This window comes from Theobroma cacao, chromosome 2 (assembly GCF_053813885.1).
Source record: "Theobroma cacao isolate CCN51 chromosome 2, ASM5381388v1, whole genome shotgun sequence".
Taxonomy (NCBI): Eukaryota; Viridiplantae; Streptophyta; class Magnoliopsida; order Malvales; family Malvaceae; genus Theobroma; species Theobroma cacao.
This window is the reverse complement of record NC_142640.1, coordinates 6,420,669-6,440,710: the sequence shown is the minus strand read 5'-3', so window position 1 is coordinate 6,440,710 and position 20,042 is coordinate 6,420,669. Positions and strand designations below refer to the sequence as shown.

Below are 20,042 nucleotides of genomic sequence, written 5' to 3'. Positions count from 1 at the left end.
AACATAATAATAGTTATTAAGTTGGGTGATAATTATTTAAAAGAATTTAAGATAATAAAAAATGATATTATTCCATGTCATATTAAATTTTTTGTTGAGGCTTCTTTATAGGCTGTGATTAACCTTTTTCATTTCATATGCTTTCGAAGTTTTTTTGTTGTTTTTATTTAATTATTGCTGTTTTATATTATTTTTGATAAGGTTGGAATTGAACCCTTTTACAGCTTCCATCAAATATTAAATAAAGAATTGAGGTGACATCTAAACATATGACAGAATCACACTTTTTCTCTTGTAAATACATTGAAATGTACATCAACGATTAGTACAGTCCAAAATGAGAAGCCATTAAGGTAAAAGGCACGGCGCTGACCTAACTGCCACCAAATGGAGTAGCTTTGGATAGGTTTGGACCCTACTCCCAACTCCAACCAAGACTTGAGAAAAGGCGGACGCACACTTCCCAACCAAACGACAGGCAATTCGTAACGCACCGAATGGCTTCCAACTACTTCACTTTATTATAGTAACTCAGTTATTGACTTACTCTCAGGACTCTCGACTCTCACCTTGCCAGTGCCATTCTTATAAAGACGTTACAAAGTCTCCCAGTAATCTAAACTTGTCATTGATACGTTCATTCAAAGAAGCAAGTCAAAACTCATTACCGAAGATGGGGAAGAAGCGGGTTATGGTGCCGGCCGAGAAACTGGACTTGTCAACCGTGAAATACGAGCATGAAGAAATCCAAGGTCTCATATAACGTGTTTTTTTGTTTATGGGAAGTGCGATATATCTGATCCTTTGACTTAGAGTTTGATACTAGTTTTGTTTTTTTTTTTTTTTCTTTTTTCGTGGGTCGGGGGAGCAGCTCCTCATTTGACGGGGTTGATGCTGAAGTTTTTTGTGAGGGTAATTGAAGCTCCAGTTATAGGTTCTTTCATCATTTCTTTCATGAAAAAGCAGAACAAGATGGTTGAGGTACGTTTTTGCTCCCCCCCCTCCCCTCTTTGTTTTTTTGCTTTAATTTCCTTATTCGATCAGTTTGAAATGCGTGTTTCTGAGGAGAATTTAATGGCGACTTTCAATATCTTTGGTATTTGCAGCTGTTGCAGAACACTGTGATACCGGAAGCACCCATGTTTAAACCTGAATTTCCTCCTCAAGGTTTAGTTTCTTATCGCCTTTTCACTTTCTTTTTATGTTAAATTGTACTTTTAGAAGAAACTGTTGTTCTTTTGATGATGGATGTACCTTGTTTTAATGTTAAATTACAAATACTGATTCTATATGTTAAGAGTAAGTTTTGACTATAGCTTTGGGTTTCGCGATGTCGTAATTGGTAAATTGGTATCAATAAATTTTGAAATTGGATACTCCAATATAGCCGTTGGCATGTTTTCGACAGTAATAATATTTGTTTGGTTTATTGCCATGAATTTGAGAATGAGAAATGTGAACAGAGCAAGTATCAATGGCTTTCATACATATCACTAATTTTTATATTTTAGAAACCTAACTGACCATATGTATGACATCAAATCAGAAATAGAACCTTCTGTTGTCATTGTGGACGAAGAAGGAAAACCTGAAGATCGGGTTGAAACGGCCTTAAAGTGTCTTCCACATTATGATCCTGCTAGTTACTGGAGTGGGGATTCTCTTCCATCTTTCCGGTACTGGAAGATTCGTGATTATGCCTATGCTTATAGATCTAAAGTTGTGACACCTTCTATGGTAAGTTGCCATTAATTGCCAGACAGCTGCTTTCGCTGTAAATCAATTACAAAGGGAAATACCCACTTTTGGGTTTACAGGTTGCAGAACAACTCATCTCAGTTATCAAGGGGTGTAACTATCATAAGCCCCCAACACCATTATTGGTTTCTTTTGATGCTGAGGAAGTAAGGAAGCAAGCTGCAGCTTCAACACAAAGGTTTGAGGAAGGTATTGTTGTATTATCTGTTCATGATGCTATTTAAGCCCTTTCATCCACTTACTATGGTTAATATAATGTTCTCCATGTATAAAAGTCTTACAAGGTTAGAATCAAAATCACTGAAATGGAACTGTGGCTGTGAGTCATGCAGGAAATCCATTGTCAATCTTGGATGGAATTTTCATGGCAATCAAGGATGATATAGACTTCTATCCTCATCCATCTAAGGGTAGATAAGCTCACCACTTATCTTCTAAAATCATGTTTCCTGAAATTTTTCTTTGTAGTGGCGGTAATAATAGATTTGAATTTTTTGATGACAGGTGCAACAACATGGATGCATGAGGTTCGTTCTGTTAAGAAGGATGCAGTTTGTGTCTCAAGATTGCGGAGATGTGGTGTGATTCTTATTGGGAAGGCAAACATGCATGAGTTGGGCATGGGCACAACTGGAAACAATCCAAATTATGGGTAAATTTGTTGTTTGCCAGATATATAACAGATGCTTATTTAGATGTGTGGTTTAAGTGATGTTTTAATTGACAAGTTATCTGTAGAACCTTTCATGAATAGCATAATTAACCATACAAATATCTAGGACTTACCTTTATTTACTTAATTTATCAATATATCGAGGTACAGAACAACCAGAAACCCTCACGCACCTGAAAGATATACAGGTGGATCCTCTTCCGGTCCAGCAGCACTTGTAGCTTCTGGACTATGTTCTGCTGCCCTGGGAACAGATGGTGGAGGTTGTAAAAGTTATTATGTTAGTTTGACTCCTGTTTATTTTATTTACAATACACTGATGTTCTGTGCGTAACTGAAAAAAAAAAAAGGCAGGTTCTGTCCGCATTCCTTCATCCCTCTGTGGTGTAGTGGGCTTGAAAACAACTTATGGGCGGACTGACATGGGAGGGTAAGCTCTTGTTCTGTAGGCTGCATCACTGATTAATTTGATTTGTGTTTTCTGAAGACATATGGCAATTGTATGCTAAATATGTGATGCTCAAGCAAGCCTTTTTTAAGATGTTCAGGACTCACTTTATTGTTTTGCAATTAATTTATCTCCACAGATCGCTGTGTGATTCTGGAACTGTGGAAATCATTGGACCAATAGCATCAACAGTGGAAGATGTCATACTAGTGTAAGAATCTGTGCTTGCGAATAAGTTTTATAGTTACTGAAGTAACAAGTTGATGTACTCTGAGTGCTTAGACCATGCATATTTTGCATTATTGGTAAACTGAACGGTTGAAATTTCTGGTAGTGGTGGAAAATATTAGTAAAGTTGTATTTTCTTAATATTGCTAAGTGTGCTGCTGGCTTTTCCAGGTATGCAGCAATTTTGGGTTCCTCTCCTTCAGACAGAATCAGTTTGAAACCGGTAACTTTGAGAACCTTAGAAGTACTTGTTAAAACTTTTGAAATATTTACCTGTACTGAATTACTGTTCCTTAAATTTTCTCTACAGTTTGTTAAGGAACGTGTCCACTTACTTTTTCATGTTATGCAACTTTATATGTCATTTCAAGTATCTAATTGAATTAAGCTAGTCAGTCTTGTATGTTTTTCCTGACTTAGTAACTTTGCAAAATTAAAAGCTAACCTTGTACCTTTGAATCCTGATTGGCTGCACTTTACTTGCTGTGTTTGCATCTATTATTTAAGCATTATTGTATTGTATTTTTGTAGTCTCCCCCTTGTTTTCCAGTTTTGTCATCACTTGACAATGCAAACACTTTGGGATCATTGCGATTGGGGAAGTATACAGAGGTAGTTACCTCTCTTTTTCACTGAAGTGGATTGAATTTAGTGCTCTTTGTTTTAAAACATTTCTCAGTATACAGTGTTCCCTTGCAGTGGTTTAATGATGTACATTCAACTGATATCACGGATGTCTGTGAAGATGTTCTCAACCTTCTGTCGAAAACCCATGGATGTAAAGTAAGTTGGACACTATTGTTATTTTGCTCTTCACAATTTCTAGTGTTAACATACTCATTTCATACTGAACTAATGTTTTATGTTTCAAGACAATAGAGATAGTAATACCAGAACTACATGAGATGCGCACTGCTCATGTTGTTTCAATTGGATCGGAAACACTAAGCTCGCTAAATCCTGATTGTGAGGATGGGTATGCTTTTTTGTTTTTTAATATTTAGACTAACTAAAACTGGTATTTATGAACATTAATGATTAAAACTATAAAAGTATTTCCGAAATTGCAGTTATGTACCTTCAATGTTTTATTAGATTGTTTACTGATAATGGTCTCATTTCCTTTCTAAATACTGTAGAAAAGGTGTGAAATTAACGTATGATACTCGCACTAGTATGGCACTTTTTCGATCATTCACTGCATCAGATTATGTTGCTGCCCAGTGTCTTAGGTAAGGCAAAATGACAACAGTATGATTTGCAACTCTGCTGCTTGCTCTTGGGATCCATGGTAGCTACCCATATTGTGTGAAATGGGTTGCAGGCATCTCAAAATTTAAAAAATATGATTCAACATGTAGACAATCCTCAACATTTATGATCTTTAGAAGGGAAACAGCTTTCTCTTTGTTTGCAAATAATTACTTTAAGATGATAGAGTCATTTGAACTCTGGTTCCCACTTAAAACCTCCTGCTTCTAAAAGATCTGCCCTAGCATGCTGGTTGATAGATTGTCTATTTCTTAGTATGGAACTGTGAATTCTGTTTATCAGTATTTAAAAGAAAGGAAAGGGAAATGGAGAGGAAAAGTTAGGGACAAAGGAAAGGGAAATGCATAGTCAAACAAACGAAGAACGCTGAAGTTGATGAAGGAAACAGATAAAGGGGCAGCATTGCATTGAAATCTTTGATTCGAATCATATGTTAATTTTTAAATCTTATTTTGCTTACCATTGGCAGTTTAATTAACAAAAAGAAAAGTAGAGAAGAAAAGAGAGAAAAGAGAGGGGGAGATATTTGGCATGTCCTATGAAGATTCACACTCTTATTATCTAGAACAGATATTTGATGACAGCTTGTTCCCCCTTCATTGATTAGAAGTTGAATGCATTTGTTGCTTTCTACTTGGTCTGACTTGTTTCAGCCTTTCAGACGAAGGATAATGCACCATCACATGGAGATCTTCAAGAAGGTTGATGTTATAGTGACCCCAACTACGGGGTATGTAAGTTTAACCCTTTAACTTAATTAATGAGATTGTAATCAGATGACGCATTGCCATTTGCCTGCAAATTCTGTCAATGGACTGGTTCAAGCCTTTTCTTTGAAGAGTTTGACCTTTAATAATTTGTCTGTTTAACTAAGATATGCCATTCTTGGCTTAAGTAGTTAAGTGTGAGGCTGGGAGGTATTAGCAATTCATTAAAAATGCTGTAACTTGAAAACTACCATACACCATTTTGTACATTGCTGAAGGAACTAATTCTTCGCTCAAGGTCTGCTGCTTAGAATTGATTCTTACTCCCACGCATAACTTACACATAAGAAGTTCCTTCTGTGTAATCTTTGAACCAAATGACTAAGCTCTTTTTCGCACAACAGCATGACAGCACCACAAATTCCACCTTCTGCTCTGAAGCATGGAGAGACAGATATGCAGGTTACAGGTTTGTTGAGTTATAATGTTATCATCATTATATGGAGTCGTTTACATATACTCTTGCATTTTTTACCATCCTTTAAATTGTGGCTCACTCTGTATCAGGTTATCTCATGCGGTTTGTTATTGCTGCTAATCTTCTTGGTCTGCCTGCCATTACTGTCCCTGTAAGTGATATGCATTTCTTTCCTCCCTAATGATGTGATCTTAAATGTATCAATTGGCAAGATAGAGAAGGGCGAAAAATACCGTTCTCCCCGTTGAATATTTACTTTTTAAATGGCACAAAATTTTAGGAATAAGGTATTTTGTTCTTTGTTTTACAATTACTGTTCTTAAAAGTTTAGAGGAGCTCACCGAAAGTTAGTATTTCAAATGAAAGGTAACATTGTAAAAGGTTTTTTCCCTTTTAGGAAAGTGGATATTATTTTGAAACATCCTAAAATAGTAAAATGAATATTCAATTTGGAATGGAGGAAGTATTTCTCAATTTTGGTGTATTGGAATGGAGCAGAACATCTTCCTCTTTTCATCTTGTTACAGGAACCTCTGTTTTCCGGCTGCATTTTCTGCTAAGAATTTGAGCATCTTACTTGAAACTTATTTTGAAACAAGATGGGTTCCAAAGTCTCAGTGAGCATGGCCTTCATATTCGAGGTCCCAAAATATAGCTTAGTGTTTGGGATTGGGTTAGGCATTGCTAATTAACAGCTTAGAGTTTAACAAGAAAAAACTCAAAAGTAGGGAAAAGTGGACAGTGATGTTTACTGGAAGAAAGGGGAGGAAAAAGAAGGAAAAGAAAGGGAGTGAGACAAGCTGTAGCTAAGTCAGGGTCAAGCTAGCCGTGGGAGAACTAGGGTGTGGGTGTGTTTACTTTAAACTTGTCAAATTTTCGTGTTCAGGCCGGACCTGGAAGCATTAACCGGCTAGAAGGGTGGGTTGTACCATATTTAACCCTGACGAATGCTTAAGTTTTGCTGTTGTGAAACCATTACAACTTTTATATATAGTTTTTGGACACTGCCCCCAACTTGGCTTTCATCATCCGGCTCATTTTCATACGACTATATGTATAAAAGCAAAATCTGAAAAATAATTAATCATGTGTAAATCAAATAATATCCTTAGTTGGTGTTGTGTATGGATGAGTGAGTCTCTGTTCTGTTTTATGACTTATCTGAAAAGTATTATATTCCGTTGTGCTGATTTCAGGTTGGTTATGACAAACAAGGACTTCCAATAGGCTTGCAACTAATAGGGCGTCCATGGGGTGAAGCTTCAATTTTGCGTTTGGCTTCTGCACTAGAGGTACAAACAAAGTTTTTATTTCTTGAAAGAGAATGCTCTCAACTGTGCCTGAGGTGCATGGCTAGTATGCTAAACCAATCATCTCATGCTTTCAGGAACTTTGTGGTAAATCCAGGAAGAAGCCCGCTTCCTTCTATGACGTTTTAAAGACGGAATAAAAGCTTTTTACAGCTCGAGATGCATGGGCTATGTTTTATTGCAGATCCGTGTCAGCTCTTTCGACTATCTTGTATGATGTCTTGAAACAACGTTACTTATTGCATGTTTGGACAAGCTGTCTGTTGCCATATTCACAAACTGTTGCTAGTTGTCCAAGCCTAAGGGTGGCGGTGATCTTGAATCTCACCGAGCAGTAAGCACCCAATAAACATCTAAAATCTAAAGCAGTCGTCCTAGGCAAAAAGCTCTGGAAACTCTTACGTTCAAACTTTTGAGTGTTTCTTTTTTAAAGAAATAAATAATTTCCGCTATCAGGATACAATTGACATTGTCAAATTAATATTGAGAAGAGGGATAAATGGTGGGAAAGAGGAGGTCAAGACAGCTAATAGACGATCTGCTACTACAACAAAATAACTAAATGCATAAAAGAAAGATTATGGTTGATCAGTAACAGATAGAAGGTAAAACTGATGGGAATGTCTACATTGAAAAGTCTGGTAAAACATGTAGATGGTTGAGATCTGAGGCCTGTTAACCTCTTCGCCAAACAGTAGGAATATCGTTTAAAGTCTAGTGCATCTCAATTGCCACCATTGAATTTCCTCACCCACATGCTGAAATCACCATACCTGAAGAGAATCTTTAAAGTATAATAACAGAAACCATATCTGGTTATGGAGTTTCCAACAATGCGATTACTTAATCACAAGCATTAAACATAATGCTCAGACAAAGGAATTTGTATCAGGTCCTCTTTTTTTCTAAGCCTTCTCATCCACAACATCACTTGGGAGATCCAGTCCCGATGGAATCTTTCCTGGATAATTGGTTGCCGAGGGATCTAATCCCATCATACTAGAGAAAAAAGGGGAGTCAATAAGAAGCATGAAGAATCCAAATGGGTGTTCATAAGACTTTAAAACAAGATGAAACAGAAACATGTTTGTGTTTTATATCAGCTTACCTTCTGTCAACAATGACCAAGGAGCGAAGCTCACAATTTGCAAAGCTGTCAATACAAGGTAGAAGAGTTATTTCTTTTGGAAAGAGGTAACACCTCATCGTAGTTCTAATTGTCAACTAGATTCAAAATTTAAGTATTATTTTAGTAAACAAACTTCATCACATGAGATATTATACTAAAGGTTAACTCTGTTTGGTTGCCATACTCCTTTTAGCTCGTTAAAAATCTTCATGCCCCTTCTTTTCTGGTGAAAAGCACCAGCACTCTATTTTTGGTTGAAAGTGCCTTTAGGTCAAGAAATTTTTACTACCTTAAAATGCTTTCAGATGTAACCAGAATTGGTCAAACACTAAAACTGTAAAATTACTTTAAGATTCTGGCTTTGCAGCATCAAATGTGACCTGGGTGCAAAATTACGTTCTTTTGAAAGGCCAACATTTCAATGTAACTAGTAGCAGTAGTATGAATGCAGTAATTTGCACATGAACCCATGCATTGATAAGCATGCAGACACAATCTGAACCCTTTTTAATCTTTATGAACCATATCTATGCAACAGATGTGAAGCATATTATAAAATTAAAAGTACCATTATGTAGCAGTTTTCAAGCTCAACTGGAACTACCAAGGACATCTTTTTGAAAGGATTGGAAATAAAGAATAAACTGCATCTTGTACATAGATTAAGAGTGCACCAAAAGCTACCAAGCCAACAGTCATGTTTAAAATTGTCTAGCCAGGATTCACCAGCTACAATGAAAGGCACTTGAGGATACTTACTGCTGGCATATCTCTTTTTTCACCAATGGGTGACAATCATTTCCAAATGCACTTAATGTATGAAACAAAAACCCACTATGGGTAACAATCGCTATCTCCTTCTCTTTCCGTGTCCACAACCTGCAAAGTGAATAAAAAGAAGCCTAAGCATGCTTTGTATGCCTACATCATGTTAAGCATCTACTGCTCCTATTAGCTTTCCGTGGATGGCATTGTCTCCCCAAAAGACACAGAAATTTTTTTAAAAAAAAGGGGTTCTTGCAAACAATAAGAACTTCAAAGAAACATCTTTGTTAGAAGTTAAAAAATTGCAAAAAAAAAGTAAATCAAGTAAAACAACAGAAGATGGGATCAATTAGATTGATTTCCTTGATGCAAAAGTTTTGAAATTTATTTTTGATGACAGTACTTGAATTAACTGTATCAGAAACTTATGTTGCAAGAAAATTCTCATATAATGCAACAGCCATGTTGTTTAATGTTAATCCCGTTGCTTTCCAGAATAAGTTACATTAATTCTATTCTGAAATCTAAGATGATTTCAAACAGTGCCCGAGTTAGAAGTAGTAGTTTCAATGCCCCATCCAATTAGGGTTTTCTTATGCTCATTTTAAAGAACCAATGACTAAAGGAGTGATATAACCAATTAAGTGCAAAAAAGGTATGCACCAGTTCAGGAACTTCAGCCCCCTGGCCGCGACTTCCTCTTTTGTCTCCCTAACGTCAGCCTTCCACCACGTGTCCTCATCACTTTCTATCTGAATAGCAATTCAAAAGACACTCAACATACACTTTTGAAGATTACCAGAATCTGGCCACATTTGGTTCAGATATCAAAAGTTGAAACAATAGCTTGTTTACAGGTGCATCTTAGAAACTGAATTACTTGCCAGTGAGAAATCAATTGCAGGAAAAAGAAACTGATAATCACTGATATTTCTCCTCTTATCACAAGGATGGACTCCCTGAAACCAAAGAAAAAAAATTTGCATTCAGGACAAGAGAATAAGCCTTGAACTGTAACAATTGAAGCAAAGAATCCCATGTCTACAATATGTTTAACAGATCAAAGCATAAAAAGAAAATAAAAATGCACCCTGGAACATGCTTGCACCAAGAGGTATCACAAATCAAAAATTGGGCAATCAAGGAACTAGCACATTATGAGATCCATAAGCCTATAAGATTGATAAGATCAATGCATGCAATAGATGCTAACTGTCTTTCCTGGTTAACTATTTTCAATTCCAGCAATCTTAAGGTCAATAGTGTATCCAATAATGATACATCAAGAAGGAATCGTTACTGCAAGAAAATTAAAATGAGACTAACCAAATGTTCTCGACAAAGTTCTACCGCAATGATTGGTGGGCAGTTTAGACTTGAAATTGCAGCATGGCCACTGTTTCCTGCATTTGCCACCATAAGTGGTACGATATCCATCCTATCTGTATAACCTTCACCACCAAATACCCCAACAGTTGTTTGCAATGTCCTACAGTATAAAGTGACCATAGTCAATAAATACATGTCTAATAATTTATTGATGTCTTTTTACAAACCATAATTACACTTCTAAGAGGAGGAATGATACTAAAATTTATGACTCTACATGCAATAAAATCTGTTCACAAAATTAATATGGAACTTTGCTGATACTAAGGTTTTACCAACTCAAATTCTAATAATAACTTCAATATCTAGTTGAAAAAATTTATAGCAGACTAACATCCTCTTCAATACAAAAAGCCATAGCTTCATTTAAGACCAAATGACATAGACAATATGGATAAATCAGCCATGAATACTGGGCCAGTGTAATAAACCCAGCATCACCCTCAAGTGCAAAGAACAATAAAAGATTTGGAATTAAATTTTGTGCCCACAATGACCACAGATTAACACTAGATCTAAATATGAAATTACGAGGCACCATTAGGATTCCTCGTTTTGCATTCTGCTTTACTTAACTGAATGACAGTTCCCATGAACAGATAAAAGTAGCTAGAAGTAAAATTCTTACGAGAACGTTCCATAAAAAAATTGATTATTGACTATCAGCCATAAAAGGATACATCCAAACCAAATTTAAAAGCTATAGGCAACATAATATAATACAGAGAACCTAAAAAATTGAGCAAACAACTTCAGGCCCAAATAGGAGAAGACGCAGAATCTAGATTAGATTCCTAGGGTTCCCCCTCTTCAGCAAACATATATTGGAGAATTCTGCACATCAGAAACCCACATGATACATAAAAGGTCCGACTTCATGCCCATTAAATTACTAAATTCAAAAAACAGGCATAAGAAAACATATAGCCAGGAAATATTCTTGACAGGAATATAAAATGCTGGCACCCCTACCTTAGCAAAGGGGATGTAATGACTAAATCAATCCTCTTAGCTAGGCCACATTCATGGACATGCTTACGCAAATTATCAACCTGAAACATTACCAATAACATGGCTTCAATGCTTCATACAAGATTCCTCTTATAAGTGCAAGTTTCTGCCTTTGGACTACTAATAAGAGCCTGATCTGAATGAGGTTAAATTTAAAATGTGCCTACAGACGTACATAAAAACATAATGACTGCTACTTACCTGTTGCCAGCCAAGAGGAGTAATGTGTGCATCAAAATATTCTGGAGACATGTATGCTTTATAGTTCTTATCTCCCTCTACATTGTGGATCCCCTGAGCATGCCTCACCTGGATGTATTGTTTTATAAGACCACAATGCCTTGATTTGCGAGCAAAAGCCAAGAAAGAAAGCAATCTTGAACCTTCAAACCAAATATATACCAGCTTCAAATCTGCAGTGGATGTAGCATATAAATTGAAAAATAAATTTGATACCAACCAGGTGAAGAGTTTTGCAGCGGTGCATTGGGAACAAACTTAGGCCAGCAGTGGTATCCATTTCTGAGACCAAAAATAATATTATAAGTTAGAGTTAGAATACAAAGAAAAAAAAAAGCATGAAGGAAAATCGAATGCCATAAGAAGTCCAATCTGAACAAGGATTTCAAGACTGCATCCAGTCAATTGTATGCTTATGTCAGCAGATCAAAATATTCAGGCACAATAGCAAAAAACACATGCAAGTTTAATAGCAGAACTAACTCAACAATCATGTATGGTGTAAGGCAGAAACCCATGTAATGCACCATAAAAATAGGAACTAACATGGTGAGCTCCCACTATATTAGGGGCTCAACTGAATCTCCATTAATATTTAACAATAACCAAGCTTGAAAACACTGGGTCAAATCTAACTTTTAGGTATCCTACTGACTTGAATTTCTCCCCAAACTTATTGTTCTCTTTTCTTAGCCTCCAAATTAACACCTTAACGTGTGTATACCAATTTGACAGCAACTAGGCCACTTGCCATAATGACAAAACCCCGATTTCTTAGTTTTGCGTCTATTATGAATATATATAAGAAACACAACGAGACACAGAGCCAAAATAGTTAAAAACTTGAAAGCCTATCTTCTAATAAGTTCAATGACTACTGGATCATTCAAAAAGCTAATGAATTTACACCAGAACCGACAACCCAGAAGCCAAAAACCATCAAAAATAATTCAAGCTTGTATCTTGAAAGAAAGACCACAGATTTCTACCAATTGACAAACCATCGTCTCCTCAAACCCACCCCCCCCCCCCCCCCCCCACCCCAAGAAAAAAAAAGTCATCAATATGCGTCGTCAGAAAAACTTATAGACTAAACCAAAGGAATCCACACTGAATCAAACCAGAAACATAAAAAAAAGTAAACCATAAAAAAGAGGACTCGTGGGTACTGATCAAAACTGGAAAACCCCACATTATAACTAACAGCAAGACGATCCACCTAGGAAAAAAATGCATCAACCAAGTTAGCAAACATAAAAAATGAAAATGCTTATAGGTTTAGGTGGATCTGATAACTAACCAGAACGGGAGGGAGAGAGCGGGTGAAGAGGAGAGCAACGGAGTGGAGACGAGGTTGACTGGGATCTAACTGGAATAGTAATAGAAGCAGCGGAAAAGAAGGAAGAAGAAGAGGCGAGGAATGATAGAGAATTGCGTTGACGACGTGGCAGCTCGGGAGTGTAGTTTATGCCAATAAAACATGGTGGTGGTCCTAATAACATTTTTTGTGTTGTGTGTTCATTATGGAGTTTTGAGTTTGAGCTTTGCCGTCTGTCCTGGCCCCTTTGTTCTTCGACCCTCACATCTGCGTAAATTACAATTTAGATTCAGTTTTGGTACAAGCGATAGTATTAAAGTTACAATTATTAAGGGTTTCAATTTTTTTAATGTTTTTAGAATTTTAAAAGATTTTCTTACTATCAAAAAAATATTTTAAAAAAATTTAAATTTTAAAGTAAAATACTCATCACCCGTAACTTAAAAATATAATTCTATAATCCACCCTAAAAGTGTAAACAATTGTGATAGAGAATATGAAAATATCATTTTTTTATATTAATTTGAAAAATTATTGTTATATAATTTTTAAAAAAATTCAAGAACTTCTCTCCAAAGGGGGGAGCACCAGATCTGGTGCTACCCAAGAGAGAGAAGCACCAATCAGTACACTCCTGATTTCTTTTATAAAAAAATTATATAATAATAATTTTTAAAATTAATAAAAAATAAAATTATCTTATTCATATTATTACATTATTAAATTAATAAAAACATTAATATTTTACTAACAATTGAACTTATGTCTTTAATAAAAAATATTTATTTTAAAAATTAATTAACTCGATTAAAATTTTAATAAAACTTAAAAAAGTAAAAATATTTACATATTTTGTTGGCAACTATGGACAATAAACAATCAATGATCATCGATTCTTCAACGATTCTTAGCCACAAACCAAAAGAGAAAAAAACAAAAATTCCCCTCAATCAGTGGGAATAATTGTCGATACCAATTGACCATTTCAAGGGACGATAATGGTTGATATGAAACCATAATAGTTAAAAGGATATACAAATATGCTATCTTTCATCTTACAATAATCAACTGAATGGTGCTTTCTTATTCCAAATGGAATGTTTAGCTAAGAGTGCTGATTGAAGTTGATCATTCAAACAGAATCACAGTTTAATTTCTACAAGGAATCTCATATTAATGCCATGTTCAGACTAGGTCAGATCTTCGATGTATGATGTGCTGTTTGTAATTGCTAAGCTGCGGAAGTTTACTTCTCTCACGGCAAGTGGAACAGCATCTCTTTTCAATCAATGATTTGATGATAGAAATTCCCGAGTCACATTTTTTTCTCTTGCTGCATTGTTTCCACTCTTCCCATGGAGCAAGAATAAAGAGCCTGAAACATGGAGCAACAACTTGAATGTTCCAAGCTTTCCACAGGAAAAAACCCAAATCAAACTAAGAAGACTACCAAGGGCTAGAACCAGACTCCTGCCTGAAAGAAAAAATTGTAATGGAAGCATGACAAAATGACGTAGATATCTAGTTCACTTCAAGTTAAATGATTAAAAAAGTTTGATGAACGTACTAGCAATGAATATAGAATAAGAGATAATATTGTAGGCACTCAAGCCAACATCTGACAAGCTTTTGGAGATTTTTCATAATCCGGGCCCGACTAATCTATTCACGCATGAGACATACCTGTAAGAACACTCTCAAAAGTACAATGAGTTTCCTTCCCACTCGTTAGCTGATCACTGTTATAAGAAAACTCTGTGACAAACTTGAAGAAGCAGGAACTTTTTATCATCTCTTTGCAACCACCAGATATAGTCTTTCCCACACATATACCAATTCTAAATATGATCCCCAAGAAAGATCTTTCTTTGTCAAGGCATAGTTGCTCCAGAAACCTTCAGTTATCCCACAGCATGTATGCAGATTCAATGCAATGCTTAAACAACCAACATTTCTTCATCCAATTCAGGCACTGCAACATCTTCCCTCATCATACCAGCGTAATCATCAGGCACGCTGGCACCCGCCTGTGCAAACAGCTCCACCACTGCAGGCAACATTCCATAGTACCTCTTCAACTCATTTACTAGAGGTTTCCCACTTTGATGATTTTGTATGTGCCACACATACACAGGAGGAATTACATCATCAATTGTTGCCTCCTGCCATGCATGCTGCCCATCCCTCATCTGCTGCTTGTAAGCTTGACAATTCCGTACCCTGTGACCTTTAGGCCCCACCTGGACCTCTAAACAGTATCCACAAGTTTGGACAGCATATTTTTGCATAAGCCTAGAGGCTCCTGAGTGCATTCTCTTCCATGCCTCCATCCCACAGACCGCAATACCTATTCAAGATATCAATCAACTTTGATAAAGTCTAGCAGCCAATAATAGAATTATAAGGTTATATCCGTATTGAATTCTGCTTACGGTATTAGAGATCAAATTTGAAATCACTTTATCATTGTTCTAATCTAAAATTTCTTGAACAACAAAACAACAATTAATTGGAGAATTATTCAAAGAGACTTGCGTATATTTGACAATATGAAGCAGAATAGCTCAGATCAAAGAAGAAATCAGTCATAACTTAAGAAACCAAAAATGTAATAACAACAATAACTGACCTTGTAGATCACCAGGTTGCAGGTCTACAAACTTGCTATCACCACTAGTCTTGTTTCTCTTCTGCCAAAACCCACATGAATTAATGTCTTTGCCAGGTGCATCTTCTTTGGGGAATCTCCTCTCAAAGTCTATTATCCTACCAGAAATACTGTAAGCAGGAAAGACTCTTCTCCTAGTAGGATACTCAGAGAAGTTGATGCCTGCTTGGACACACAATTCCAGAATTGCTGGAATTCGATCCACTTGGAGCCGTTCATTATGAGAAACAGCTCTTCCTAGCCTGTCATAGAGATGAAAAGATTCAACAAGAGGCAAGATGTGTTCAACAGCACCTCTTTTCCAACTGTGCTCTTTGCTAGCTGCGCTACCCATAACATTGCATGTTCTGATCTTATGTGGTGGATTGCCAATGTGAACTTCTCCACACACACTGCACCATGAGCAAATATATAGCATAGAAAATTTTATGAAAATCTAAATCACAAAATCAATGATAATAAACCAAAATATTTAAGCAAGCTATTTTTGGGTTCAATAAGTTGGCCATGTTGCACCCTGTGATAGTTCACTTAGAATTTGGCATTTCTCATCCACTGATATCGATATTCTTTCAAAATCTCGTTAGATATCTGACACCTTGAAGTGAAAATGCATATCTGTCCATACTCCAATGTCCCGAAATATAGAAAAAAATGCATAGACAAAATTTAACAAACCAGCATCAGACATGAATCCTTGTCCAACATTCATAATCAAGTCTGAACAACATAATATATATAAAAGCACACTAAAGAAAAGGTTCTTCCTTAATAATTTTAAAGCACCATGCAACAAAAGAAGCCTTGAAGAAATGCTCATAAATCTTTGTCAACTCAGATGATGTTAAAAAACACTTTTCTGTTTTACCTGCATGAATATATGGCAATACCCTCAGCAACCTTCAAAACACAAGCGAGTAGTTTGGTTCGGGCATCATAAACTTGATGAGCAACTGGAATCAGTTCCTTAACCAATAAACCATTTTCAGGAGGTTGTAGAATCCTTTCCCGCACCATTTGTCTTTCTTTCCTTTCTGTTCTAGCAATACGCTTCAGTTCATTAATATTTGTCACCCATGGTTTCCGCTCTGCTTTCTTGAGCTTCCTTGGAAGCTCTCTGCAAGTCTGTCCAGTAGAGTAGGAGCCACATTGATGCTTCAATTTATTTCCAACAATTGAGAATGTAGAAGAGTTTTGGGTAGCAAATTCCCACAGCTTCTTTATGGTTTGAGCTTGTCTTGGCAACATTGCTGTTGATAGGATTTTTTTTTTCTTTTCCATTTTAGTTATTTTCACAAACATTATACAAGCAATGTCAGAAAGAAATGCTAAATGCCCAAAAATCCAAAAAAAAAAAAGCAAAACAATAGCATCAAACATTCAAGCAAATGGAACACCATGTAAAGAGAGAGAAAGGCCTAACCTTCAGTAAGTTAAAGTCACCGCCAATCTTTTAAAGTATACAAGAGTTATGTCCTGCACTTCGCTGTGGATTTGTTTTGTTTTTCATTTAACTCAGGAGTCTTTTTGCTCCTTTAAGCACTTCAAAGATTATAATCAAGTTAATCTAATCATGAGCAAAGACAATATAATCATTTAACTCATATGCATTAAGGCTATTTGAGTAGTTGAGTTAACAATTCCAATGCATATATAACAATCACTACAAAGGTGGATTACAAACATAATCATCTGAACAAAGATTCATTTTTGGTGCTCGACAATCCAATGTGCAACCTTGTTAGCATTTCTGGAATTTGCAAACCTATAAACATTTACTTCGAAAACATAATGATCAACCAAGATATGTCAAGTTAATATGCGACATTCAGATAATTAAATAGAGAAATGAACCACACCAAAAGCATATAATTCTGTCAATAAATACAAACACAGAATTTATACTTTATATCTATTAAACAGCCAACATTATTTCTTCTAAAATTATCTCATCAAGATTCAAAGAGATGTATCTTTTCCTATGATTAAGCTTCCATGCTCATTAACCCAGGAAAAAAGGGAAAAAAATTTCCTATACCCATATTTCATCATGAGGAATTAATAATTTGACAACCATGCTATTTGCTTCCTTTGCATGTGCTAACATATGTTTGAGTTACTCGACTTATGAGAAATATTGAAACCTCCCCTAGTCGCCTCCTCTTAACTTAAAATCTCCCAAGGCATAGGTCTGAATCTTCCTCTTCAATTTGCCTTGGGATATAAGATTGCATAGTGTAACTAAAAACTAAAGGTTTCACCATCATTCCCTTGATCAGCGAGAGTTTTATCTAAAATTTGCCGTCATAGCAATAGTTATATTTTCATATTTAGATAAAGCTGAATGTGAAGTTTTATTAAAAAGAATTAAACTTCAATTGTAGTGTCTTGAACATGGAAAAAGATTGAAGAAATTAAAAACTGTGAGAAAATTTTGAAGTTTTTAACTTTACAATACAACCAAACAATAGTAGCACAGCTCAATCATAATTAAGATTTGACTACACCCTAAAGAATAAGAAATAGAAATATAGATAACCTTCAATTGATAGAGAATAGTTTCAACTATTATTAGTTCAATTTTAATATATACCTTAGTTGAAGAAAGCTACAAACGTTACAAGTGAAAAAGAAAAAAAAAATAAAAAATTTATTGAGATCAAATATATATATATATATAGCGTACCAGATTCAAAACTTGTCATGTATTAAGAAAAAGATAATGATGAATAATTACCATAGAGAGAAAGAGATAAATTACATAGTTCCACCAATTTGTTATTGGCAACTGTTAACAAAGACAAGTCATTCATGTGACTAATTTCAATTGGCAAACTCTTTATCTTATTGAATGAAAAATACAGATATTCCAAATTCTTTAAGCATCCAATTTCTGGAGGAAGGTATCTGCAGGAAAAGGGAATATAAAAGTCATACATTTTCCGCATGCCTCACGCACCAGCAGATATACCCCATCAAGACAAGTGAAGTGAACCAAAGAACATTATTTCTTGCTTTCTTTATAGTTCATCACTAAATACTTGAGAGGTAGATTACACCTTTCTTTTTTATTGAAAATTCATTATGCCTTGACTCAGAAACCTACACGGTTTGTTTGCTTAGAGGAATAGAGTATTTTTTATGTTCATTGCACCAGCAAATTACTATGTATGATGAACAAACAAAGTTATCTGTTCAGAGGAACTGAGAATGACATTCCAAATGCAGTATGGCCAATCAATTGGTACATTCATAAAATTTTCTCTGGGCAAATTGCAGTTCCTAAACAAAAACTCAACCCAAAATACGAAACTAATGAACTCAAAAATAATATCATCCTCCTATCAGCCAACATTACCGCAAAAGCTATAAATAAGAAATAGGTGTTGTTCATGCACTTAAGAAAAAAACTTAAAAGCAATACCCACTCCCCAGACTCTTTATTGTTCACAATAGAGTAGATACTACTATTGACAGTAGCATAGCTGAATCTTAATCATCAGTGTTCATTATTTTACAGTTCCTTTATTTCCTGTGTTAGTTTCAGCTTTGATAGCATATTGAAGCACATAATTTTCTAATCACATTTTAAAATTGGAAGAAACTCAATGAATGGAACAAAAAACAAAGTCTCCTTTTGAAACATCAAAATATAGCATGCAAATAAATACATATAAGAAAAAAGGTTAAAATTTTCCTACCCCAAGAGATTAAATGAAATTCAATTCACAACAGCTAAAGTGTTGATAAAACACATACCTAATAGGAAAATAACAAACAGAAAGCTTTGTGAAGCACTTAAGCCCAGAAATGTCACTCAACAGAGTCTAGGGAGTTCCAGCTACTTCAACACTCTAACCCTGCCAAACCCCCAACTTCCCCCGGGAAAAAAATTAATTTCGTCTCCCAAAAACTTCATATTCCTTAACTGACTAAACGCCCCAGCCCATTTCGAAATCAAATTGAAACACGTTCTTATATAAATGAACAGTGCGAACTCCCTCGAGTCTCCCTATATCAAAATCTCCTCTTTTTCTTTTTCTGTCACTCTCCAGCAGCCGGTACCCCGACCGTCCCTCTTCCTCTTCCTCTTCCCTCCACCTCTTCTCTCTGCTCTCTCAGCCCTAAACCATTTCTCTCTCCCCTCCCTCAGGACAGGACATTACTTTCATGCTAAAGAATTATTTTCTGACAAGGAGAGCTGGCAAAATGTAACGACTGGCGCATGAAAACCTGGAAATTGGGTCAAGCCGCACCTATAATTCTCGTGGGCTTAGTAGCAAATCATCAGTAAGCCGAATGTTGTCTTGCCCCATATTAATATCACGGGTTATATTTAATCAGCCCAAACTCAAACCCAAAATAGGTCCACTGTCACCCTTGCTTTCATCATCTTTGAGTAAAATATTCGTATTTTTAAATTTTAATTAAAATTTTAAATAAATTCATTAATTTTTAAAATAAATATTTTATTTTAAAAAGTATCTTATGCTCAACACATAAATGTAATTTTTAATAATTTAATGACGTAATAATATTAAAAAATAATTTTATTTTTTATTACTTTTAAAAATTAATATTATATATTTAAAAAATAAAAAATAATTTTAAAAAAAAGGATATAAAGAAAGTGACTATACCAATTATT

General features: G+C 35.4%; 3 protein-coding genes across 15 annotated transcripts; 1 reads left to right on the top strand and 2 right to left on the bottom strand.

Moving 5' to 3' along the window:
• The first annotated feature begins 413 nt into the window (after nucleotides 1-413).
• Nucleotides 414-7,283, top strand: FAAH (fatty acid amide hydrolase). The gene is made up of 20 exons (XM_018115649.2): nucleotides 414-752; nucleotides 872-981; nucleotides 1,107-1,167; nucleotides 1,547-1,737; nucleotides 1,818-1,947; nucleotides 2,091-2,168; nucleotides 2,263-2,410; nucleotides 2,582-2,694; nucleotides 2,786-2,861; nucleotides 3,019-3,090; nucleotides 3,279-3,330; nucleotides 3,639-3,719; nucleotides 3,807-3,890; nucleotides 3,980-4,083; nucleotides 4,247-4,339; nucleotides 5,041-5,109; nucleotides 5,491-5,555; nucleotides 5,654-5,715; nucleotides 6,761-6,856; nucleotides 6,952-7,283. Exons 1-20 carry the CDS (start codon nucleotides 674-676, stop codon nucleotides 7,012-7,014), a joined length of 1,827 nt encoding a protein of 608 aa, XP_017971138.1. The 5' UTR covers nucleotides 414-673; the 3' UTR covers nucleotides 7,015-7,283.
• Nucleotides 7,284-7,416: 133 nt separating this feature from the next.
• On the bottom strand, nucleotides 7,417-12,899 carry LOC18608160 (Phosphoglycerate mutase family protein). Its single transcript, XM_088803390.1, has 10 exons — nucleotides 12,709-12,899; nucleotides 11,629-11,690; nucleotides 11,370-11,477; nucleotides 11,130-11,209; nucleotides 10,095-10,257; nucleotides 9,649-9,727; nucleotides 9,432-9,516; nucleotides 8,763-8,882; nucleotides 7,983-8,027; nucleotides 7,417-7,873 (listed from the first exon to the last, which is right to left on the bottom strand). The coding sequence occupies exons 2-10, from the start codon at nucleotides 11,686-11,688 to the stop codon at nucleotides 7,780-7,782; spliced, it is 834 nt and encodes a 277-aa protein (XP_088659516.1). The 5' UTR covers nucleotides 11,689-11,690; nucleotides 12,709-12,899; the 3' UTR covers nucleotides 7,417-7,779.
• A 754-nt stretch (nucleotides 12,900-13,653) lies between these two features.
• On the bottom strand, nucleotides 13,654-19,684 carry LOC18608159 (APO protein 3, mitochondrial-like). Of its 13 annotated transcripts, none has more exons than XM_088803785.1 (6): nucleotides 19,154-19,684; nucleotides 16,818-16,936; nucleotides 16,263-16,666; nucleotides 15,356-15,786; nucleotides 14,410-15,073; nucleotides 13,654-14,101 (listed from the first exon to the last, which is right to left on the bottom strand). In XM_088803785.1, the coding sequence occupies exons 3-5, from the start codon at nucleotides 16,640-16,642 to the stop codon at nucleotides 14,664-14,666; spliced, it is 1,221 nt and encodes a 406-aa protein (XP_088659911.1). In that variant the 5' UTR covers nucleotides 16,643-16,666; nucleotides 16,818-16,936; nucleotides 19,154-19,684; the 3' UTR covers nucleotides 13,654-14,101; nucleotides 14,410-14,663. The 13 variants fall into 13 exon arrangements, with proteins under 13 accessions (XP_088659911.1, XP_088659913.1, XP_088659917.1 ...); XM_088803787.1 differs by having other exon boundaries at nucleotides 16,263-16,644; XM_088803791.1 differs by having other exon boundaries at nucleotides 16,263-16,519; nucleotides 19,154-19,683.
• Nucleotides 19,685-20,042: the final 358 nt, after the last annotated feature.

What these genes read in the sequence shown, in the direction of transcription:
- FAAH (XM_018115649.2), top strand. Translation starts at nt 674, where the DNA reads ATGGGGAAGAAGCGGGTTATGGTGCCGGCCGAGAAACTGGACTTGTCA. An exon ending in CCTGGGAACAGATGGTGGAG is followed by an intron (nt 2,695 to 2,785) that starts GTTGTAAAAGTT and finishes AAAAAAAGGCAG; the next exon opens with GTTCTGTCCGCATTCCTTCA. An exon ending in GACAGATATGCAGGTTACAG is followed by an intron (nt 5,556 to 5,653) that starts GTTTGTTGAGTT and finishes ACTCTGTATCAG; the next exon opens with GTTATCTCATGCGGTTTGTT.
- LOC18608160 (XM_088803390.1), bottom strand. Translation starts at nt 11,688, where the DNA reads ATGGATACCACTGCTGGCCTAAGTTTGTTCCCAATGCACCGCTGCAAA. An exon ending in GGGCTGAAGTTCCTGAACTG is followed by an intron (nt 8,883 to 9,431) that starts GTGCATACCTTT and finishes TTCACTTTGCAG; the next exon opens with GTTGTGGACACGGAAAGAGA. An exon ending in AAAAAAGAGATATGCCAGCA is followed by an intron (nt 8,028 to 8,762) that starts GTAAGTATCCTC and finishes TTGTATTGACAG; the next exon opens with CTTTGCAAATTGTGAGCTTC.
- LOC18608159 (XM_088803784.1), bottom strand. Translation starts at nt 16,774, where the DNA reads ATGTTTGATGCTATTGTTTTGCTTTTTTTTTTTTGGATTTTTGGGCAT. An exon ending in ATTGCCATATATTCATGCAG is followed by an intron (nt 15,787 to 16,262) that starts GTAAAACAGAAA and finishes CTCATGGTGCAG; the next exon opens with TGTGTGTGGAGAAGTTCACA. An exon ending in GCAACCTGGTGATCTACAAG is followed by an intron (nt 15,074 to 15,355) that starts GTCAGTTATTGT and finishes TATCTTGAATAG; the next exon opens with GTATTGCGGTCTGTGGGATG.